Source organism: Chaetomium tenue, assembly GCF_020726465.1.
Source record: "Chaetomium tenue strain MPI-SDFR-AT-0079 chromosome Unknown F5144scaffold_6, whole genome shotgun sequence".
Taxonomy (NCBI): Eukaryota; Fungi; Ascomycota; class Sordariomycetes; order Sordariales; family Chaetomiaceae; genus Chaetomium; species Chaetomium tenue.
In genome coordinates, this window is record NW_027117334.1 from 2,058,290 (window position 1) to 2,080,995 (window position 22,706).

The following is a 22,706-nucleotide window of genomic DNA, read 5'->3' on the forward strand; positions in this document are numbered from 1 at the left end:
CATACAGTCTGTTTCGGGGGCCATGCCCGGTGCCACGTGACGGTGCCATTGGCTTGTTATAGTCCCAGTCCCAGTCCCGTTGGTCTAGATAGAGGACATCGGAAGCCAGTTGTTGGGCAGTCGAGGACAAGGTGGTTGTGGACAGCAAGACCCCCGCCCCTAACTGGGAGCTGATGCTTTTCAGGCGATCAGGCGGATGTGCCGGGTCCAGCAAGACAAATGCGCCGCCCGCCCGGAGAACGGCGAGCATTGCCACGGGCGCCCATTTGCATTTCCCTAGATACACTGGGACCATGGCCTCGGGTCCGACGCCTCTCTGCACGAGATCCAGGGCCAGCTGCGCCGACAGGCGGTCCAACTCCCCGTACGACAATTGCCCATCCCAGGCATGAACCGCGGGGGCATCTGGTCGGCCCTCGAAGTGACGTCCAATGAGGGCATCTACGGTGGTATCTGCCGGTGGTAGCGGGATGTGTTGGTTCCAGCGTTGTAGCTGGTGCAGCATCTCCTCTCCGTCTAAAGCGATGTCGACAAGGGCGCGAGACGGGGGGGCTAGCAACTGCAGGATGACGTTGTGGAATTGGCCGACGAGAAGTCGGACCTTGGCCGCATTCAGGACTTGTGAGTCGAAAGATGCCTGTGTTAGAACATGGTCGCCGTTGAGATTGCATAGCACCGTCAGAGGGTAGGTGTTGATGGCGGCAATATTCTCCGTGGACCGGTGCACCTCGTGCAATAGTTTGGGCTGGTAGAAGCTCCCCTGTTGCTGAACCACGAGTAAGTTCTGGAACTGGCATGCCGTAGCGGCGTCGGGTCCCATGGCTTGGATATTGTGCAGTCCGGTTCCTTCGTAAGGGATCATGGCGATTGTTTGTTTCTGTATTTCTTCCAAACATTGCTCCACGGTGCCAGAAGGACGGATCTGGATCCGCAGGGGAACAGTGGCGATGGTTGGGCCCGTCATCTCCTCGATGCCATCGACAGGCGCGCTGCGCCCGGCAACCGTCGCTCCGAACACGACATCGTCCGAACCGGTGTGTTTTGCCATGACAAGGGCCCATGCGAGGCGCACAGTGGCCGAGAGGGTAAAACGGGAGTTTGCTTCTGGCAAGTCTCGTCTCTGCTCGACGAGCTGCAGCTCCGTGGCTACCGGGGTACGTCGGTCGCGTCCCTGGTTCGTCGCAGGGAACACGGCCGTGTTCGTCCCCTCGAAGTAGGCCCGCCAGAACTTACGACACTCTGCAGGATCCAGACGGCCCACGTAGTCCATGAATCCGGTGAAGGGCCGGGTCTTCGGCTGCCGGCCACCGTACGCTGACTCCAGCTGCTCCAGTATAAGCGTCATGGACCAGCCATCGTAGAGGGCATGGTGGATGGTGAGGACAAGTTGGGCCTTGTCACCCTCGGTGGCCACGTAGCACTGCATCAGAGATGTTCCCAGACCAATCTGTTGCTCCCTTGCTTCCCTGTTGGCCGCCTCGAGACCAGAACTTTGGACATGACAGGTAGTGCCGTGCTTTAGCACGACTTGGAACAGACGGCCCGACGAGGCTTGGATGATTCGGGTCCGTAGGATAGGGTTTGCCGCCACGACGGCATCCCACGCGTTGGCCATTTGACGGGGTTCTATGTCATGGCCGAGTTCATACTGATACTGTGCAACATACGAGCCCTGGTGCTTGATGGTGAGACTCATGAGGCCCTCTTGGAGCGCCGTGCATGGGTAAATATCCTCGAGCTCATCCGAAGCCAGACCACAATTCTCCAAGGCCGTTGTTTGGAGGGTTTGTATGCGCTGATCTGATGGCAGGAGGCTGTAAGGAATGTACTGTAGCCTTTGGGATAGGGGCGATGCTCCCTCCAGTCCTGCCGCCAGACCTGCTAGTGTGGGCCGGTTGAAGATGTCCGAGACGGCCAGGGCGTATCCCTGGGTACGCGCAAGCCCCACCAGCTTCATGGCCGTGATTGAGTCGCCCCCAACCTGGAAGAAGTTGTCCTGGACTCCCAGAGCCTCGGGTGGTCGACTAAGAACGGTGGCCCACAGATGCTGCATCGCCTCCTCGGCCGGTGTGGCTGGCTGAGGCTTTGGTCCTTGCTGCCCCTGGACCAGCCCCTCAAAGTCTGCGCGTGATAGTGCCCTTACCGCATCCCTCAGGAGCCGCCGATTGGTTTTGCCTGTCTTGGTTATGGGAATCCGCTTGATGGGGATCATCAGCTGGGGAACCATGTAGTTGGGCACGGCAGCTATGAGCTTAGCCTGGACCTCATGGACCAGGGTGCGGAAAGGCTCGTCGGCTCGTAGCAGTTGCACGCCGCCGTCTCCGCCGCCTTCGGTTCCCGTTCCTGATCCTGTTTGGACAAAGGCAATCAGAAGCTCCGCCGCGTCGTGGTTGTCCGGCCGAAAGACATCTACCAGAACGCTATGATCAGTAGGAAGCTGGCGTCTAATCTGGAACTCGATGCCCTCCAACTCGATCCTCTGCCCCCGCAGCTTAACCTGGGCATCTTTGCGTCCCAAATAACGCAGAGTGCCGTCGGCATTGTAAGACACCAGATCGCCCGTCCGATATAGGGCACCTCGGCCCTCAAAAAAGGAAGCGGGTAGCCATGGTGGCCGTCTCGAAAGAAAGGCCTTCTCTGTAGCATCCGGTTGCTGGAAATACCCACGACCCACAACAGGGCCCTGGAAAAGCAGCTCTCCTACCGCGCCCATCGGCACGAGTCGATCGACGCTGAACTGATCCGCCACCCAAGCCTCACCGCCAGCGGCACGCCCAATTGTGTTAGGAATCCAGTCATGGGCGGCTTCGATCTTATGGGTACTACAGATTGTACACTCGGCAGGGCCATAGGCGTTGAACAGTTGGACCCGGCCGGCCCAGAGGTCAATAATGTCCTGCGGTATGGCCTCGCCCGCCAGGCTGACGGTGCGCACGGCGGGGATGTCCTCGGGCCGGAAAAGGCGGAAGAGCGACGGGGTAGATATCATCCAATTCACCCGACTGTCGCGGATGAACCCAGGCAAATCGTTCACCCTCGCGGCGTCGGACGGAATGCAGATGCACCCCCCCGCTGTGAGAGTGGGAAATACCTCGTAGACGCAGAGGTCAAAGGTATAGGACGCGAAGTGCAGGACGCGGGATGCCGAGTCCACAAGCAGACGGGCACGCTGCTCCCGGATTGTGGTACTAAGGCTGTCATGCTGGAGAATGATGCCCTTGGGACGACCCGTGCTCCCCGAGGTGAACAGCATGAAAGCGGCACTCTCGGGCTGTATATGAGCCATTGTTCTCCTATCCTCTTCCTCTTGATGTGGCGAGGAGGTGAATAGGTCCGGCGATACCACGACTTTCCTGCAAGGAGTCACGGTAGCACCCAAATCAACCGTCTGCGCGGTCAGCGGCGAAACCAGCACGATGGAAGGGGATATCTCCGCGATGATGGATCGCACCCGCTCTACATGGGCTTCGGGGTCGATGGGGACGCAGACCCCGCCAGCCAGCAGGACGGCCAACATGCAGACCGGCCCCCAAACCGACTTTTCGAGGCAAATGGGGATGGGCATCTCACCATCGCCCTGCAGGCCGTGGCGCTGCAGAACGGCAGAAATACCGGTGGCGTATTCCCAAAACTGGCGGTACGTCAAGACACCGTCCCAAGCATCGATGGCAAGGCGCTCGGGGTATTGGAGGGCCATCCGCCGGATCCGGTCTGTAACGAGCTCATCATCAGGCGTGGCGCGGGGGTTGTTCCATTCGAGCATGCGAGCTAGGTCCGGCCCACTGACGAGGTTCAGTTCAGAGACGCTGACATCCGGACGCGCGACGATTTCCGAGATGATGATGCTGAATGTGCGCCCGAGGCTGCCTGCGATGGCGATTGGGAGGTTCTCGGCCCTGTAAGTGAGAGAGAGGTCGATGGTATCACGGGAGACGGTGACGTTTACGACCACGTCGAACTATATCACGCATCCCAGATCAGCAGCCAGGCCTTACACGTATATGATGCGTGAAATCGGAAGGAGGAGTTAGGTGCCGCCGGTTACATGCACTCACCTCCGTGGGTTGGCGGTCCCGAATACGTTCAAAGTCGATGCTCCGCTCAGCCTCGACAGGCAGCACCTTTTCATACGTAATGATGGTATTAAAAAGGCCCGCGCCCGAATGCCCCAGCGCACGGTAGATGTCGGACAATGCACAATGTTGGTGGGGAAGACTGGCCGTAAAGCCGTCGCGGCACTGCACGAGACCCTGGCGGACGCTGACGCCTTTGCGATCAAGATCGACCCGGCTGATGAGCATGTTGATCAGCGGCCCAACCATGTCCTGAGCACCATTGACAGGGACGTCACGGCCGGATGTCAGGTATCCGAAGATGACATCGTCGTTCCCGGTGTAGCATTGGAGCACGATGGCCCAGGCGAGTTGTATAACGTTGAACAACGTCACGCCCTCGGTTTCGCAAAACTGGCGGAGGCGGGAGACGTCGTCCAGGAGGACTATAATGTCTTGAAGGGGCTCAGCCTCGGGCTCGACGGCCTTGGAGACGCTCTCGGAAACCGGAAAGTAACAGGGCTCGGCATTTTGAAGACAGGTCTTCCAGTACTCGAGGGCACCGTCTTGAGGAACCTGCCGCAGATAATCAATGTATTGGCCGTACGGTGGAGGGCTCAGTGCAGCAGCACCAGGTCCTCCCCTGTATACCAGCCCGGCGTCGCGAACCAGCACGCGCACCGAGTCGCCATCCATGAGGGCATGACTGATGTCGAGTTGACAGGTTATCACTCCGCCTCCGCTTCCGTCGCGCTCAGTAGTGGCCACGAGTTCAATCTTCCATGGCAGCATCTGATTCTCGCCTAGATGCTTTTCGTTGTTGGGTGTTGCAAGGGGATAATGGCTGCCGTCGAGATGCCGTGCTGTAATGGGTAGAACCGGTTGTTTCAGGACAACTTGGTAATAAACACCATCACGAGCTTGTACGAAGACTGTCCGCAAAATTGGGTGAGCCATGGCCACCTTGACCCAGGCGTCGTGGAGCCGGGCCAGGTCAACTGGATGTTGCCCATCGCGTGACGACCGCGGGCGCACCCTCCAGGCTATGGATGAGCGGTACGTCCAGGGGTCGCGGGCCTGGCTCAGCAGCATGCCCTGTTGAATGAATGCGGCGGGGTAGATGTCTTCGATGTCGCGCGTGTCCAGCCCTCCATTCCGCGCGACGAGGTCTTCGATCATGGACCCGAGGTCTTCTTGGCTCATGCTGTCGAGCTGGGCGAAATCGCTGACCCGTGGTGGCAGCCGCGCTGCGCCCCATCGCGGTGGAAACTCGGCCAGCGAGGTCAGGCAATGTTTGATCCACTGGCGTACACCGTTCTCGGCCAATACCTCCTGGGCGTCCGCCAGCTGGACGCGGAGTGACGGCGATTCTCGTGTGCATGTCACTGTCAGGTTGAGGGTACCAGGCTGGAAACGTGATGCTGGAGGCTCATGCCCTGTCGAAAGGAGCGATGGTTGGAGGAGTCGGCACATCTCCGTCTCAGCCTCGATAGCAGATGTCGACGGAGATGTCTTGGTATTCCAGTGCAGGACGATAAATGCCTGTCCGTGTTCACCCGGCATGGGCACGTGGCTGACGTCGTTATGCCCCCTGGATGCGGCTCGAAAGGCATCCTTTACGTGACCCAGGATGTTGAGCAAGTCTGTCTCAGTTGACAGCGACAATACCAACGACGCGTACGTTGTATATTGACCTACCACATCTGTGGCATCTCGCATTCTCCCATCGTATTCGACCAAAACACAGATGTCCTTTTGCCCTGGGAATGTGAACTGCAAGGAATAGAGTAGAACGCCCAGAAACAACTCCTTGGGGTCAGCACGAAGAGCTTCTGCGCTTTTTTGCCATAATCTGGTGGCTGTATCAGCGTCCAGCTCGAACTCGACCGAGGGTTTGTCCAGAGCTAGGTGATCCCCGAACCCGAACAGCGACGGTAGCATCCCCGTTGCTCCATTGGCTCCATATTTGGACTCTGCTGGCGGCGACTTCCCGACCAGCCACGACTGGAACGAACTAGCAGGAGCACATCCCAGGGCGCCCCGTTCTCCTGACTCCAGATAGTCGCGCAGGTCCCGAGTGATGATATCCCACGACAGATGATCGACTAAGATCAGGGGTGCCACTAGATGTAGGTACTGGGGCCCTGTGCTGCCTTGCACACTGACGAGCTGAGCCCCAAGTATCGGCCCATCGCGAAGATTCAGACGCTCGTAGTGCGGATCCCTCTGGGGTTGATCGGGATCGGGGTCGGTACCTGCCTTGGCCGTCGCCGGGACATGCACCGATTCGCACAGAAAACAGCTCTGGGTGGACTCTCTCACCACCTGCTCCCACTGTCCGTCCGCATCTAGGATAAAGTTAGTCCGGAGCGCGGGATGCCGGCGCACAAGATATTGCAATGACGACTCCAGCTGGCTTATATGGAGTGATCCCGGGACGCGCATGCTGCGGAAACCGTAGAGCCTTAACGCATCTCGGCGGATCTCGTCGCCTTCGCCCTCGGCCGGGTGTCCGTGTCTTTGAATGAGCATGTGTTGTACTCGAGAGAGTAGAAGCGGTCGGCCCTGCTGTGGCCCTGACCCCCTGGCGGCAACGACGTCACTCAGGGCCGCGATGGTTTGGTGTTGGAAAACGTCCTGTGTCGTGACGGAGAACCCCAGCGCACGACAATGGGCGCTCAGTTGCATCGCCAGGATTGAGTCGCCCCCGCGCCGGAAGAAGGAATCACGGAGGCCGAGGGCCGCTGCTTCGATGCCTAGAACGTGAGCAAATGCGTCTCGAAGCCGCCGCCCCCCCTCTGTGGTCGGTGAAAGAGACAGATGGCTGTCGTCAGTTGTCCTAGTCATCATATAGGCCTCCACTTCGGCCCAGGGTCTCTCAGCAATGTGCTCTCGAAGGCGCCTGCGGTCCGTCTTGCCTGAGAGGGAGAGAGGGACGCGGTACAGCGCGATGAAGGCACTGGGCACCATGTGCGCAGGCACCCGGGACTGGAGTTCGCGCTCCACTTCCTCCATCTTGTGTCGGAAGTCGTCGTTGGGTGGTGCGAGCAGCTGCAGCTCTTGCTCACTCTCGCTTGATGGCCTCGGGGCCTGCCGTAGCCGTACGCAAACCACAAGCGCCGTGCGACCCTCCTTCCAGCGTACCACCTCGGCGACGACGTCGTTGTCCGGCCCCAGCAGGTCCCGGATATGCCACTCGACCTCGCTCAGCTCGACGCGCTGCCCGCGAATCTTGGTTTGTGTGTCTTTGCGGCCCAGGCACAGAAGTGACCCGTCCGGTTCGTACCGCGCTAGATCACCCGTCTTGTATAGACGCGTATCCCGCGCCGTGGGGCCACGAAATCTGGATAACCAGGACGGGTTGGTGATGAAAGCCGCGGCGGTCATGGCGGCGTTGTGGAGGTACCCACGACCAACACCGGGCCCCTCGAGCACCAACTCGCCCACCTGCCCGGGCGGAAGCAGGATGTCGGCGTCCGTCTCATCAACGATCCAGGCGACGCAGGCCACGGGGAAACCAATATTGTTAGTAGGGAGGTCACGACGCATCGGGGACCGCATGCTGGAGTACACAGAGCACTCGGCATTTCCATACGAATTGACGAGAACGACTCTGTCCGTCCACTTGTCCACGTCAGCCGGGAGCATGGGCTCGCCTGCAAACTCAAGCACGCGCAGGCCCGGGAGCGCCTCGGCATCTAGCAGTCGGGCCACCGAGGGGGTCATGCTGGCCATGTTGGCCCGGAGCGCCTGGAAAGCACCGGTAATGTCGTCCTTGGCTTGCTGAGGCGACGGAATGCACACGCAGCCGCCATAGACCCACGTGCGGAGAAAGTCCATGATGGTGGGATCGAAGGCGAACGAGGCAAACTGGAAGGCTCGGGTCTGGGTGCTCATGCCTAGCACGCGGCCTGATGCCCGGGCCGCGGCGCAGAGCGAGGCGTGCTCCACCACGGCCCCCTTTGGCCGACCAGTCGAGCCCGAGGTGAAGACGGCGTAGAGCGCGCTGGTGCCGGTGACGGGCGACGCGCGCCAGGCCTTGTCGTCCTCGCCTGCCCAGGTCCGGAGGGGTGAATCCCCCACCACCAGAACGGGGACGGACTCGCCGTCGATCAACTGGCCGGCACGGCCCTGCAGGCCCTCAGCCGCCACCACAAGCGTGGCCCGCATCTCGGCGCAAATCTCCCGCAGGCGACGCGGCGGATGCGCCTCGTCCAGAAGCACAAAGGCCGCGCCGCTCCGAATCACGCCCAGGACCGCGACGGCGGTCCACTTCGACTTGGGCACGAGGATTGGGACAAAGTCGTCGCACGCCACGCCGCATGTGACCAGCCGGCTTGCCAGGGCCGACGAGAGCCGGTCGAGCTCGTCGTACGTCCACCCTCCGTCCCAGGCGCACACGGCCGGCGCAGAGGGGTCTCGAGCCATGTGCGCCGCGATTAGGTCGTGCACCCGGGCCGAAGGGTCGTCTGCGTGGTCGATATGATCATTCCATTGATGGTACTGGTTAATGTCAAAGTCAAGGTCCTGGGCCATGGCAGTGTCTGTGCCTGTGCCTGTGCCTGTGCCCATTTCAGCGACAGGCGTAGCCATTGTGCCCTGGCGGTTGTGTCTGGACAAGAAGTTCAGCTTTCTTCTCCTGTCTTTAATGATACCCTCGAGCGGAATCGCATACGTTGATGTTGTTGATTTCCGCTTTAGATGTATTCGCTGCTCTGAAATGCGTCCCGCGTCGTACATCAAACCATGTTCAGGTACATGTACCTAAGTACCTACCTACCTCCATGCACGTTATCCTTTGAACACTAAAGTTACACAATGCCGCCAGTGCTCCCTTCAGTGCCGTGGGTAATACGCCGATCGCCGAGGGCAATGGCCATGCATGTACCAATGGCACCAAAACGGGGTGCATAACCACGGCCGTGGGGTGGAGGGTCAACGGCTTACACTGCATGACCCGATCCATCTGGCCCGAGGTCGTGAGGGGTTTCCGATCTCGGCTGCAAAACGCTTCACTTCCCATGCCTCGATAGGTGGTACTCAGTGCACCACATGCAGGCCCTGCGTCTGCGTCTTCAGCATTTGATGTTGTCGGGGACTATGGGCCTACGGCATGTGCCTGCTCCAGTCTGTGCTGCCCCCGAGTCCCCGGTTCTTACAATCATTATCATTTTGACACTGTTTCAGGTTGATCCATATCACTACTCCTGATTCAGCATTCACGATGTTGCGACTGCGAAAAGCCCCTCTTAACCTTCCGGAGAAAGCCATCGAGGTGCTTGAACAGGATGGCGGTGTGATTATCACCGGGCTAGCATCCCCCGAGCAGCTCCAACAGGTGCACCAGGATGTTCGACAGGTGATGGAGTTCAGAATGTCAGATGAGGCAAGTCACTTGGGAAGTAGTGTTCATTTCGCCTGCAAAGTCTAAGAAATGTTGATGCTAGGGGTGGAAAGCACGCTACAACGGCCGTATGCATGCTGGCTTGCTCTTTGGGCGCAGTGCAACAGCAAGAGAGCAATGGTGTTTAAACCCTAACCTCCTGAGAATCGTCAACCATTTTTTACGCACCACCAACCCGGCCGACGTGGATTCCCAGAGCGCCAGCGAGCGCAGCACCGACGCCATGCTCTCCCAGGCGGCCAGCATCACCATCCTGGAGAGCGGCAAGGCCCAGCCTTTGCACCGCGACGATGCCATCTGGCAAAAGGCCCACACCAGCCAGGAGCAGACAGGCTATCGCCTGGGCTCCGACTTGGGCATCGGCATGTTAGTCGCTGCCGTCGACACCACTTATGCAAATGGAGCCACCTTGGTAGGCGATAGATGAGCACCACGTTCCCGGGTTCCCCCAACCTCTCTCGTCGGGCCTCTGCTGAGCTGACTGGACTTGCCCTAGGTTGTACCCGGATCTCACCTTTGGGGGGATGCGAGAAAAGCCCAGGAGCATGAAGTCGCAACCGCCGAATTGTCGCGTGGCGAGGCCCTCCTCTTCCTGACTTCGACGCTCCACGCCGGAGGCGCCAACACGACGCCAGATCCGCGGACCATGTATGCCATCTTCTATTGTCGCTCGTGGGTGCGACCCGAGGTTGGTGGCCCTTTGTTTCCCTCTCTCCGCTCCCCGTCGCAAGCCCGACGCGGCGCTGACCCGATGCGGCGATGCCTGCATGTAGGCGAACGACTTCGCATGCTATACTCGGGAAGAGGTGGAGTCGTGGTCGGTAGAGGCACAGAGACTTGCAGGGTACGTCACGGATAGGATGCTGGGCATTTGCGATGACGGCGATGCGCTCGATGCCCTCCGCCGCGGGGCTGCCCAAAGATGGCAAGACTGGCTAGTATGAATAGATTATACCATGCAGGATCTCCACATTAGTGGCTTCTTGGGACACGTAGTTGCGGCATATAAATTGGTCACATAGACGTCTAGTCCTCCCTTCCAGCCAACCGGCGTTGTCCCTCAATCGGCGTGGCGCCTCGGTCCAGAGGAAGCCTCCCGTGGAAGGTCATGCAGACCTGCGCTATTTGATCGGATACATGCAGTGCACCATCCGCTGAGGAATCCGCAAGAAGAAAGTACGCGGGGAATTGGCTTCGCCAACAGAGCACCGATCACCGTCAACGTGGTTGACTTGTGCCAGGAGACATGTGCCAGGCACATGTGCAACGACGGGACCGGTGTGACGCGCCATGCAGATGCTAGACATCGCGCAGCCCTCGGCATTGCAGCGGCATGCATGGTTATATCATCGCTTCCACAGTACGAACCTAAGGGCCAATGGAGGCTGGCAGATGAGATGCATCAGCTCTGCACGAAGACGAATACGGCAGGGCATGCTGTGTTTCAGCTTCAATTGTGTCGCGCGCTATTCCAAACACGGAACAGGAATCGCCTGCCGCGATACCCCAGATCTTACGTCCACCCCCTCCCGTGGTGTGGTGCTGGGCCTTAGCTGTCCATCTGCATATGTGCCGTGCTGTGCTGTGTTATGCGTGCCATTGACGACGCGACGGCAGCCAGTTCAAGTCCAATGTTAGACATTCAGCCGCTGCTGGGCCATCTATCGCATCCCGCGGCAGACACGAATACGTGGCACCGGATGTTCGACCTGCAGGACACTGTATTCAGAGCAAGAGAGCGGAGTATTCCGAACTTGGCCCAGTTGAGGTACTTTCTCATCACAAAGTACCAACTCCAACTTTGACTCTGACGCAACACTGTGAAACCACTTGGGCGTTCTAGTTCGAATCGATGCCCCTCAAACTCTGTGATGGAAGACTGAAGACCTAACATTGGGGTGACCGCGGCCCCTGAATTTGTCAAGTCAGATAGCAAAATATAATCCAATTTGGGGTTGGTGTGGTATAGCAGCTGACAGTTAACCTGGAATTAAGATAGGGTGCTGACAGGGGATCGGGAGGCCCCATACCATGTAGGCGAATGGACGAGTCCGGGCTCCCGACATAACCAGCTGCGCAGTGAGACTGCCAGCTGGAGCCTATGATAGCAATAGCAACAGCAAACACACACCGACCACATCCTACTGGGTGAAACCCTGACAGCAACCAACCTCAACTCGATTTCCACCACAAGGTGCTTTCTCTTCTCTCGAAACGTTGCTGCGACGGGTTAGGCTCAGTACCCCCGTCGCCTCGACCCCCATTGACATCAGTACGGACGTCTACTCAAACTCCCTACCGCCCTCCCCCCTTCCCCCCCCCCCCCCCCCCGGCCAGTGCGATGCTGTCGAAACGCGGGCAGGAGCAGGTGCCCGGCAATGCATTCAACGAAATGTGGGAAGTGATGAAGAACCCATGGGACCGGCACTCTAACCCAACTGGCGCCGTCAACCTGGGCGTGGCCGAGAACCACCTGATGGAAGCGGAGCTACGCGACTATGTCGCCAAGCACGTCGAACTCGGGGGCAGCGTCGTGACATACCAGGACGGGCCCCTGGGCAGCCACCGCCTACGGGAGGCGCTCGCCCGATTCCTCAGCCGCCACCTCGCGACGCACCGGCCGCTGGATGCCGCGCACATCATGGTCACCAACGGCGTCTCGAGCGCGCTGGAGCACGTCGCCTGGGCGCTGGCCGACCCGGGCGAGGCCTTCCTGGCGGGCCGCCCCTACTACGGCGAGATCACGCTCCGCCTGCGCCCTCACGTCCGGACCGTGCCCGTCAGCTTCGGTGGTTTGGACCCCCTGGGCCTGCCGGCCGTGCGGTGCTACGAGGAGGCGCTGTTGCGGGCGAGGGAGCAGGGCCAAGTGGTCAGGGGCCTGCTGCTGTGCTCGCCGCACAATCCGCTCGGTCGCTGCTACCCGCGCGAGGTGCTCGAGGCGCTGGCGGCCCTCTGCAGCAAGTACCAGCTGCACCTCGTCAGCGACGAGGTCTACGCCCTGTCCGTGTGGCGCGATGAGCCCGCTTTCACGTCGGTGCTGGCCCTGGACCTCGACGAGCTGATCGACCCGGCGCTGGTGCACGTGCTGTGGGGGGTATCCAAGGACTTTGGCGCCAATGGGTGGCGTGTGGGGTGTCTGGTGTCGCCGCAGAACCCGGCCCTGCGCGCCGCCCTGAGCTCCATCGCCATCTACTCGTACGCGTCGTCCCTGGCCGACACCGTCGTGGCGCAGGTGCTGCAGGACGACGCCTTCACGAGCGCCTACCTGGCGGAGAACCGCCGGCGCCTGGCGGCCGCCTACGCCTTCACCACCGACTTCCTACAGCGCCACGGCATCCCCTTTGCGGCCGGCACGCAGGCCGCGCTGTTTGTGTGGGCCGACCTCGGCTGGGCGTACCGCCGCTGGCACCCGCGCTCGGAGCGAGAGGGGCAGGCGACGACCATCGCCGACGACGTGCGCGATGCCCTGCGCCGCCACAAGGTGTACCTGGCGTCCGGGGACAATTTCGACAGCGAGTCGCCCGACATGTTCCGCATCGTCTTTGCGCACCCGCGCGACCGCTTGGAGGAGGGTCTGCGGCGGATCCACCAGGCGCTACTGCAAGGCGTCATCGGCGTTCCAACCGGGGATCAGCCCTGCGCCCCTGTTGGGATTGGCATGCCGGTAGCAGCACCCGTGTCACAGGGTCGGTCCTGCTAAGTTAGAGTTAGTTGGTTGCGCGGGCCGGGCCGACGGGAATTGAAGGTTTCCGGATTACCTCCCTAACTACCTAGGTACCTCGGTAGTGTCCTCGGAATGAACATTGTCAATCTGCTACACTTCACACGAGAGAGAGTTAGATAGACTTCAACACGCTGTGTGGCCAGCGTTAGATGGGGAAGAACTAGGCGTTTGATCAAACAGATTATTTTCTTCCGCGTGGAAGTACCGCCGTACCTGGCGGTTTCCTTCTCCGGAAATAGCAGAACGCAGGAACGGAAACACAGTATCAATACGATGGTTCCCTGCGAGAGAAGAAAACAAGCTTTGGGAAATCGCCAAGGGGAACGCCAAACATGCCACTCGACAGGGCGCCGCTCCAGAAGTACAAATGCCCAGGATGCGGTCGACAACCCTCAACGTAGCACGGTCCAAGAGAGGCAGCAGCAATCACCTGCCAGACAAAGTCGGAGCTCATTCCAAGCGAGTCGACGCAGCACTACCAGGGAAACACACCCAACTGCTGTACGATCATCTATCTCACAAGGAGGCTGCCAAACTTGCCCAGCTCAGAACAGGCATGGCAAGGCTCAACGGTTACCTCCACCGAATCGGAGTAGCACCGTCAGACCAGTGCGCATGTGGACAAGCAAAAGAGACAGTGGACCACTTCCTATTCCGATGCACAAAATGGACAGCGTACCGAAGAAAGATGCTCGAATGTACAGACACTCAGAGAAGCAATATTTCCTTCTATCTAGGAGGGAAATCGCCGTCGGACAAGAACGACTGGACTCCTGACATGGCAGCCGTTCGCGCAACCATACGGTTCGCAATGGCGACGGGCCGACTCGACACGAACGAACCACAGGCCGACTAAATCACCTAACCCACCACACCCGACAACACCGACCCCTCACCTCGTGACACAAATAGCAGGCACCGCTTCAGCCGCCGAAGATAGGACGTTGAACACTTGGAGAATCGCCTTCAAGCCAGCCTACTAACAGCCCTACTAAACCCACGAGAATCCGCAGAGAAATGGTAACTGTCGAAATATGAACTAGAATGAACTTTACGGGCTTCAAAGAGATTAGGACATATCTTGGGAAATGTATCGTCAGATTGTAATAGTTGCCCTTTCGGTTGACCCGCCGGGCGTTAATAAACTACCTACCTACCTACCTAGCTACGCCCTACTCACTCACCCAGGTTTCCTCACCCTTTTCCTTGTACCTTTGGAGAGTACCAGATTGGAGCGGCATATTTTTCCTATTAAAGCCGGTTTTCCTAAGCTTGCTCTGCTTCTCTCCCCAACCTGGATTGTATCTCCGACTCGGGTTCACACCGCAAGGTTTCAAACTCAAAACTTCTATCGGCCGTGTTCAACGACGCAGAAGCCAGCACAGCCACCCTGTACTCATCCCTGATTCAAACTCTTAATTATGCTTCCGGAATCTGCGGCTCACTACACACAACCACAATCACAGAACCGATAGCCACAAACATGAAACTCACAGTCGCGCCCGAGAGCTCTGCTGCGCTGACGGCAGACGGGACGATACGATGTCTCCTCGACATGCGGTACCCGCTCCCGTCCCGGCAGTCCTCAGCCGCGATTGCCTTTGCCTGTCAATTCGCCGAGAAGCTTGCCCGCGCTGTCCCTGCACACCTTGGACCCCCTCCCGTGCCTTCACCCGCCATAGCTACAGACGGAGCAGCCACATCCGCCGATGGCGTTACCAGCTACACGGCCGATGCCCAGCTCCACGCCGTCCTGCTCGACCGCAACCGCATCCGGATCTGCATCGACCTGTTTCTCCACGACTGCAAGCCCGAGGTCCGTCGGCAGGCAGACGAGAGCCTAGGACGGCCGATCCATGCCATTGTTATCCATGAATCGGGAGACGGGTATCGGATCAGGAGGAGCCCGGCGCTGGACACGCGGGTTGCCCAGAGATATGCGGCCATTCGGGAGCTTGACAGGGGCCCGCGGCCGTACTTTACTGACAACCTGAACCCGCCCTTCTATGTTGACGGAATCCGGTTTGAGGGCAGCTTGGACGAGCTTGAGGCTGGCTTGGGGGTTCCTGGCGAGGACGGGGGGCAGTGGGAGGTGAAGGAGCTTTGCGGCCATAAAACCGCAGATGACGGCGTTTTAGAAGTGCTTGTGAAGTGGAAGAGTGGTAAGGAGACGTGGGAGCTTTACGAGGACGTGGCCCAGTCGGAGACGGAGGCGCTTGCCGAGTATGAGCGTCTTCATGGACGGGTTACTGGAGATACGGTCTGAGAGTTTGCCTTGGTTGCGTAATAGTTTCTTCATGCGCTAACCTGGCATTTGCCCCATGGCGGTTGAGCGGGGGAAATAAACATGCCTCTTTATGAAATCGGCAGGCGGTGAGAGTTGAGTTCCATTTTGGGAAAGCGGTGTAAAAGTGTTTGCCGTAGGCTGCACATTGTGGGGTTGTGGATTAACCAAGCACTGCATTGGGCGGCGTTCGCCTGCCTAAAACGGCGGCATTTCCATGCGGTGGCACGGGTAGTAGGAAATAAACTCCTTCCCCAATTAAATTCTCTTCCCACAGCTCAATTGCAAAATGCCCTCATCATTTTTACGTGATTCCTGGTATTTATTGTCTAACTAGGTACATGTATCTACACGATCAGCATGCTGTCGCCGAACATGTCAAACTCGTAATCACCCCTCTCAGCAATCTCATCATAGCAGCGCATGACAAAGTCCTTCCCGGCAAAAGCAGCCGTCAAGACAATGTGGCTGGAGCGAGGGCGGTGCAGATTGGTGAGCAGCACGTCGACGGCCCGGAAGTCGAAGCCCGGGTAGATGTACAGGCCCGTCCAGCCCTTTTGCGCCGGCAGCGGCGCCCGCTTGTCCTTGCCTTGCGCCAGCGTCTCGAGGGTGCGCATGACGGTGGTGCCCACAGCGATGACGCGGCGGCCTTCGGCCCGGGCCTTGCTAATCTGCGCTGCGGCCATCTCGCCGACCTCGTAGTACTCGGAGCGCACCTTGTGGTTCTCAATCTCTTCCTCGCTGATGTGGCGCACCGCCAGCGTTTCGGTGGCGCCCACGTGCAGCGTGATATAGGCCATCTCGACGCCCTTGTCGGCGGCCTGGGCCAGGATCGCCTTGGAGAAGTGCAGCCCGGCCGACGGGATCTCCAGGGAGCCGGGCGTCTTGGCGTAGACGGCGCGGTAGTCCTTGCGCGAGTTCTTCCAGTGGCCCGGGTTCAGCGGAACTGTTTCGTCGAGGCGATGGCCGTACAACTCCAGGGTTGGCATCAGCAACTCGATGGGCTCGTACCGGGCCCGCCAGAGCCCGTCTTCGCCCTCTTGGGGCCCGAGGAGGTGGCAGCTCAACGCGGGCTCATCGGTCGAGGTCATCGCAGCGCCAGGTGCGATCCAAGGCTGCTCGGGCTCGATGCTGACGATGGCGGTGTTGTCCTGCTCGTGGCCGTAGACCGTCACGTGGACGTCTGTGCCATTGGCATGGAACTTGAGCGTGTTGGAGAGCATGTAGCTGTCGTTCAGAACAAGAAGGTCGCCGGGCCGGAAGAAGTCACAGATGGTCGAGAAGACGGTGTGCTTGCTGGTCTCGGTGGACCGGTCGAGCACCAGCATCTTGCCGCTTTCGCGACTCTTGCCTCGCAGTGAGACCGGGTCCTGGGGCATAGCCTTGGGGTCCCATTCGAAATCAAACTCCTTGGTTCTCATGATGGGCTGTTTTGAAAAGACCTGCTAAATCAGAATGGGCAAGGCTGTCATGGGGCTGGGCTCTGGGTTGGCACTACAATGGGCACTTTGCATGGGTCCTTTAAGTCATATACCTCGGGGGCCGACCCGACGTGGATGCCTACAAACGAGCAGACTGAAGAAAACACACAGCAGATACAAACTCTAAACCTCACCCGTGAGGGGGCCGCTGGAGCGAATGCAGATCGGAGGCAAAGTAGATGCAGGTGCTCCCGGATGTGGATATCGAGAGATCGTAGAGTAGATACGTGCACCCCGATGCTCAGATATCATAGACATGCCCCCGGCTAAGTGCGCGACTTACGGGCAAGGTTGCATACCAGATGTGACAGATGGCGTCTGGAGCAGTAGCTCCTGACCACAGAGGAGGATATGTAGGGCCCAGCCGGTAACTGGTGCATAACCTAACTACATCGGGTGTGCCATGCAGGTTACCTACTCCACACTAGGTCTTGCGGGGCTTCGGGTGCATGTTGCAAAGAGTATATGCAGCGACCCATCGCAGCCTACATATACGTTGTCATAATATCGACATAATGAAGCTCAATTTGGGTGTGGGGGTGCCCGAGATCTGTAATTTAGGTAGGTACTCAGATCGGCCGGCTGCACGCTTTTTAACTCTCCGAGACCGGGGGTCTACAAGTTGCATTCCTCGGAAGTTCACAACGAGATGATTAATGAGAATGCGCCCGGTATTGTCGTTCGAGCCTTTAAGGAAGCTCATCCAGACGGGGATCTTAATCTAGTTTCGCATTAAATGTGGTCTTGATTTGCAATTTGTGGGCCTTGATTCCAACTGAGACAGGCAGCTGTAGCGTGAATATTACGCCGGCTGGGTGATCGGTGTATTTTGAGCTGCAAGGCAACACATGGGCGGCGGAAAACGGAAGCTGAAGTCGGACCCGTCAAGGCGAAGGTGTTCCAGGGTTGTGCTGGTATCGAGTACTGGGCTGTGTGCTATACGGCAATGAAACGGGTATTAGAAAGGATGTGGCGGCCGAGCTATAATTGTTCATCACAGGTAGGTAGGTACCTAGCTAGTCTTAATCCATCCGAAAAAATCCCTAGGTCAGGTACTCAGTCGGATTTCAATACCTGAGAGGAGTCAGATGATTCATGCCATGGTCTAGTGGCCATGGTGCTGGCAGCTGCAGTGTTCATTGCATAGAATGCCCGTCTCCGGCCCGCACTGGCCTGCAATCTAAAAACAGTCTAGCAGAAGAGGTCCTAGAGAAGCTGGGGACGTTGAGTGCGCAGCTGTTCGTCCGCCTGCGAAATCGGCGATCCGACGAGGGCGTCGATTCGGATCAGAGACCTTGATTCGGATCAGAGAAGTGACCGAGTCCTGCATACTAATTTGTGGGCCCGAGGAGTCGGTGGAGTCTGTGAAGCTTGGTGAAGATGGGTCTGTCAAAAGCCGAGGTCCTGTTGAAAACGTGTGGTACAGAGAGCAGGTCCACAAAAGAATGGGGGCACTGGGCCCACCATTGGTGCCCCTTTCTCTTTACATCAATCAGACTGTCAGACATTTTGCATCGCGAACGCTGCAGAGCCCTCACTTCCAGTGACCTGGCTTGCAGTACATTAAGACCCTTCCTTGTTGCAAAGTACCTCTACCTCTGGCTGTTGGATTTCCAACAGGTCCTCTCCTGCTTTTATGACGAACATGATGGAAGCACCCGAGAGCACGGGTTCTCCAAACCAGTATTTTGTAGAGAAGAAGCACAACCGTAATCATGATCTGGGTCGGCGATGAGATGGCCGGGAGATGCAGGCTCGCCATTTGACCGTGGATAGCCGTTGACACATACTCGATGATCAAACTTACGGCGATGGAGATCGAAAACTGTATATGTAAATGAAGGAAACTCCAATGGCCAGATGACACCACCAGATGCTAAAAAAGAGCCTGACACTAATGATGTGCATGGGATGAGGATCAATCCTGGTGGCGTGCGGCGACGAGCCTGGTGTCTCACCGTCAACTGTTTGCCTAGGCCAGAAGAATGATATGACGACAAGACCATCGAGCCGAGTGGAATAAGACAGCCACCTACAGGCCAAGCTCCAACAAACAATGAATCTCACGTATTTTTGGGCGCCTTGCGGCGTCGGTGTTCTCCCCTGTAATAACTTACCAAGCCACAATACCCCTGCGAGGAATCGGGAATACCGCTCAAAAGCAAAAGAGAGGACGCAAAAAAGAAGACAGGCGCAGAGAACTCATAGGCACAGCATACATATACGAGCAAGAAAGGAGGGTGCCACACGACATTTAGCTCCTGTCCATAGAGAACGCGATCAATGGTCCTTTGCAAGCGGCACCAAGCTGTGGAACGATACTAGTCAATCTAGTTATTTGTATCATGTTTTTTAGGTTTACTCTGATTCGTCTATATTTAGGTACTTAAAGTAGGCTCTCTCTCACGTCGACAATAAAGGAAGTGTTCGTTTCATAGCTTCAGTTAACCCCCGATCTCCACGAGCAGCCGCGCTACCTGGACCGCCGCATAGATCTGGCGAGTACAAGACATACGAGGACTATGCAGGTATTTCCCAAGTACAGAAGACCGCGTGGGAGATCCGGATGATCCAGCAGCCACAAGAAGAAGGCGGACCAAAGCGGCATCCCGATAATGGCCGCGAGCGTCTGGACGGTGCGGATGCTCATGTACAACATCTGGACCAGCTCCTTGTTGGCCAGGGCACTGGTGGCGAAGGAGCGCAGGGCATCGGAAAGGCCCATGCCCGTGGCGGCGATGGCGACACCCACCGCATAGATTATCAGTGACGGGGCCGTGGCGATGACTAGGGTGCCCACAATGCTCGCCATGAGACTAGCCACGATGACCCAAAAGTCGACGACCTCCTTGGCGCGCAGACGCGGGTAGAGGACGAACTTCGTCAGCACGGGCAGGGCGAGGAGGGTTACAGCCGAAACGATCTGCTCCATGGCCGTAACCTTGGCGACGTTGGAGAGGCCGGTGTGGAAGGTGCCCGACGCCCACTGCGGCGTGACTAGGGAGATGCACATAGCTAGCGTGGACCCAAAGTACAGCAACATGACCCGGCGCGTGAACGGGTGGCGTACTGTCTGCATGACGAGCTCCATAGAATAGCGGAGGTCGACCGTCACGGTGCGCAGTAGGGCATGCAGTACGGTCGGTGCCGGCTCCTCCGGTGGCTTGTGTGCTTCGACACCACTGCCCAGTCCTGCCGCTGGAGAGGAAGAAGCACTGGGCGGCACCGACGTCGCCAGGGCGTCGGCCGGCATCAGAGAGCTACGTTCCTCTACCGAACCATCATCCGTGTCGTCCATCCGATTCGCGGCGGGGTCGTCGGAAGGAAACAGGGCAACGAGCGGTATCAACGCGACGTAGACGCCGACGATCAAGCCGCAGGTGATGAAGGCGTTGACGTCGAGGAGGCTGGCGCCGATGAAGGAACCGAGCGACATGGTTCCGATCAAGATCGCGGTGAGGAGGTTGAAGGTGGCCATCCTAATAGGGTTGCACCTCTGGTTAGCACGAGCGGGGGACAAATGATGAGTACTCACATGCCATCCTCGCGCGCGCTCTCCCCGACGTAGAGGTAGAGGAGGATCTCGCGCATCGGCACGCCACCGCCGAACAAGTCGAAGAGACCGGAAAGAAGCACCCAGCGGACATTGATAGTGTTGTGGAAGTAGACTAGGAAGCGATATAACTGTCAGCAGGCTTGCGACGCGGACGCGGCGAAGGAGGAGGAGTAGGCCACCTACACACACTGGCATACCAGGCCATGCGCAAAGCAAAACTGGTTGTGTTGATGAAAAGAACATTTCTCTTGCCCACCACAGACGCCAGCCGGGTGTAGATGGGGCCAACAAGGAAGCAGGTGATGAGGATGGAGAAGTCGAGCAAGGCGGAGAGGAAGGCGACCTGCGATTGCAGCGGCTCCGACTTGCACATGGCCTCGGGGACATCGCCATCGGGGCCCACGACGTTGGGGTCGTGCGCAGTGTAGAAGGCGCGACAGAGGGCCTGCTCGATGAGAAAGGTCTGCGAGGCCTTGGTCATGGCAACGCCGAGCCCGTCGAGCGCCATGGCCAGCATGGCGCACACGGACACCCGGGTGCGGGTCGACGCCATGGTGGAACGCGCCTGGCGTGGTGGTGGAGAAGGAGAGGAATCTTCAGGCCCAAGTAGGAATTCTTCGGTCGATGATGGAAAACGCCCAAACGCTACGGCACGGCGCGCGCGGGACATGTGGGAACAACGGCAAAAAGTGGAGCAAGCGCCCGATCGCGTTTCATGGAGAGGGGTTGCGAGGATAAAGAAGATGAAATCCTAGCGGAAGTGATCGAGGAGATCGGTATGGGGCGGAATGGAAGTAATAGGCAAGGACCTTCCGGGATCATGAGGCATTTGAGCCAAGGGCCCAAGTCAGGAGGATCAAGAGTCATCGGTGAGGTAAGATCGATGGAACCACAGGGACACAAAGGGCGCTGAGGTTGGGGGTAATTAGGTACCTAAACCGGAAGGACAAGCCTGGAAGCTTGAAACGGGTGGTGCCTTCGGGAGCTGCCGCCTACTCGTCGGGCCTACGAAATCGACATCCGACGACCCGCCAAGGCGGCTAGTCGGGGATGTTGGATCGGATCAGAGACGTTGAATCGGAACGGTGAATCGGATCAACGGCGCAGAGACTTCAATTTCTTAGCGAATCCCACCAAAATTAAAGTCCTCTGTGCCTAATCAATAACCCCGTCAAATGCAAGCCAAGCCGTTCGCACGCTCTTTGCCAAGATCTTCATTGCTGTGCCGCTCCACCTTAACCGTGAGTGAGAGGGACCATAATATTGCTTATCGCTAGCTTCGCATGCATGTACCCGTGGCCATTTATTTAAAGGGGGTGACTCTGGGCTCCATACACATGAGTATGTATGTCGGACCAGGTCACCGCCCGGCTCCAAATCAACGTCTTTGTCGGCCCCGAAACCTTCGCCCGTTGCTGGCCATGCAGATCAGGCAGCTAAGCAGGGGTCCAGCCATCTGGGCGTCAGACGTCACCCGCCATCGTAGGGCGCTCACCGGTCGCCTCTTAGGGCGTTTCCGAGACGCTAATTCCATGAATAAAGGTGGGGCAGGCGGGGTTCTGCGCAAGCCACGTGGGCTAATGGCTTGGGATCACATGGAAGCGTTGGGTCATCACAACGGTCCAACGGGCCACGATCGATCACAGGAAGAACATTTTGCTACTCAATTAGCTTAGGTTATAGAGGTTACGCAGGTCCGTTTTGAGCGGCCCAGAAACGGAAAATTTGACCGGTCTGCGACTCGGCCATTTTTCAGTCTTAAGGGAAGAATCATGAGATTAGCGGTCTTGTTAATGTGTTTCCCCTGATCGTATCCACTGAGTTGATTCGTCAAATGGAAGCTACTGTGGTCGCGCACATAAAGAAAAACCCATGTGCACAAGAACCCGACGCCTTTTGACCACGCACCCAAATTTCCCACTTCAACAGCCTGGTGTGGGGCATGTTGCAACAGGACCTACACGTACTGGGCAGAATCAGCCCCTTCGAATAGGGAAGGCGCACTTCGTTAGCGAACATCATTGGCAAGCGTGAGCCTTCTCCACCTGTGTTCATCACTTTATCCCGACCTTGACATTGACACTGCGCGGAAAAGTCATGTCCTCTGACCGAAGGAACGCAGCACTTATCGGGCGCGTTCCAGGTCGCGTGAGGGATAGCAAGCATCCTCGGCGCACGAAGAATCGGGAATTTCGAAACGCGACT

General features: G+C 58.1%; 6 protein-coding genes across 6 annotated transcripts in view; 3 read left to right on the plus strand and 3 right to left on the minus strand.

The window, feature by feature from the left end:
• Positions 1 to 8,645, minus strand: part of F5144DRAFT_595387 (uncharacterized protein) — a gene marked incomplete at both ends in the record, with an annotated part of 29,042 nt that extends 20,397 nt beyond the window's left edge. The window contains 4 exons of the mRNA XM_066790686.1: positions 287 to 1,008; positions 1,234 to 3,958; positions 4,056 to 6,056; positions 6,375 to 8,645. Of these exons, the coding sequence (XP_066639893.1) occupies positions 287 to 1,008; positions 1,234 to 3,958; positions 4,056 to 6,056; positions 6,375 to 8,645 (7,719 nt within the window). The remainder of the gene's footprint in view (positions 1 to 286; positions 1,009 to 1,233; positions 3,959 to 4,055; positions 6,057 to 6,374) is intronic.
• A 781-nt stretch (positions 8,646 to 9,426) lies between these two features.
• F5144DRAFT_595388 (uncharacterized protein) lies at positions 9,427 to 10,400 on the plus strand (the record flags this gene model as incomplete). Its single annotated transcript, XM_066790687.1, has 4 exons — positions 9,427 to 9,438; positions 9,500 to 9,868; positions 9,953 to 10,144; positions 10,230 to 10,400. The coding sequence occupies 4 exons, from the start codon at positions 9,427 to 9,429 to the stop codon at positions 10,398 to 10,400; spliced, it is 744 nt and encodes a 247-aa protein (XP_066639894.1).
• A 1,448-nt stretch (positions 10,401 to 11,848) lies between these two features.
• On the plus strand, positions 11,849 to 13,156 carry F5144DRAFT_550747 (pyridoxal phosphate-dependent transferase; the record flags this gene model as incomplete). Its single annotated transcript, XM_066787652.1, has 1 exon — positions 11,849 to 13,156. The coding sequence occupies one exon, from the start codon at positions 11,849 to 11,851 to the stop codon at positions 13,154 to 13,156; it is 1,308 nt and encodes a 435-aa protein (XP_066639895.1).
• A 1,107-nt stretch (positions 13,157 to 14,263) lies between these two features.
• Positions 14,264 to 15,500, plus strand: F5144DRAFT_582537 (uncharacterized protein). Its single transcript, XM_066789501.1, has one exon. The coding sequence runs from the start codon at positions 14,664 to 14,666 to the stop codon at positions 15,444 to 15,446; it is 783 nt and encodes a 260-aa protein (XP_066639896.1). The 5' UTR covers positions 14,264 to 14,663; the 3' UTR covers positions 15,447 to 15,500.
• Positions 15,501 to 15,648: 148 nt separating this feature from the next.
• On the minus strand, positions 15,649 to 17,251 carry F5144DRAFT_582538 (S-adenosylmethionine:tRNA ribosyltransferase-isomerase). The gene has a single exon (XM_066789502.1). The coding sequence runs from the start codon at positions 16,883 to 16,885 to the stop codon at positions 15,812 to 15,814; it is 1,074 nt and encodes a 357-aa protein (XP_066639897.1). The 5' UTR covers positions 16,886 to 17,251; the 3' UTR covers positions 15,649 to 15,811.
• Positions 17,252 to 19,224: 1,973 nt separating this feature from the next.
• F5144DRAFT_582543 (uncharacterized protein) lies at positions 19,225 to 21,483 on the minus strand. Its single transcript, XM_066789503.1, has 3 exons — positions 20,685 to 21,483; positions 20,481 to 20,613; positions 19,225 to 20,424 (listed from the first exon to the last, which is right to left on the minus strand). The coding sequence occupies exons 1-3, from the start codon at positions 21,169 to 21,171 to the stop codon at positions 19,419 to 19,421; spliced, it is 1,626 nt and encodes a 541-aa protein (XP_066639898.1). The 5' UTR covers positions 21,172 to 21,483; the 3' UTR covers positions 19,225 to 19,418.
• Between the last annotated feature and the right edge of the window lie 1,223 nt (positions 21,484 to 22,706).

What these genes read in the sequence shown, in the direction of transcription:
- F5144DRAFT_582537 (XM_066789501.1), top strand. Translation starts at nt 14,664, where the DNA reads ATGAAACTCACAGTCGCGCCCGAGAGCTCTGCTGCGCTGACGGCAGAC.
- F5144DRAFT_582538 (XM_066789502.1), bottom strand. Translation starts at nt 16,885, where the DNA reads ATGAGAACCAAGGAGTTTGATTTCGAATGGGACCCCAAGGCTATGCCC.
- F5144DRAFT_582543 (XM_066789503.1), bottom strand. Translation starts at nt 21,171, where the DNA reads ATGTCCCGCGCGCGCCGTGCCGTAGCGTTTGGGCGTTTTCCATCATCG. An exon ending in GGCCTGGTATGCCAGTGTGT is followed by an intron (nt 20,614 to 20,684) that starts GTAGGTGGCCTA and finishes ATCGCTTCCTAG; the next exon opens with TCTACTTCCACAACACTATC. An exon ending in AGCGCGCGCGAGGATGGCAT is followed by an intron (nt 20,425 to 20,480) that starts GTGAGTACTCAT and finishes CAACCCTATTAG; the next exon opens with GATGGCCACCTTCAACCTCC.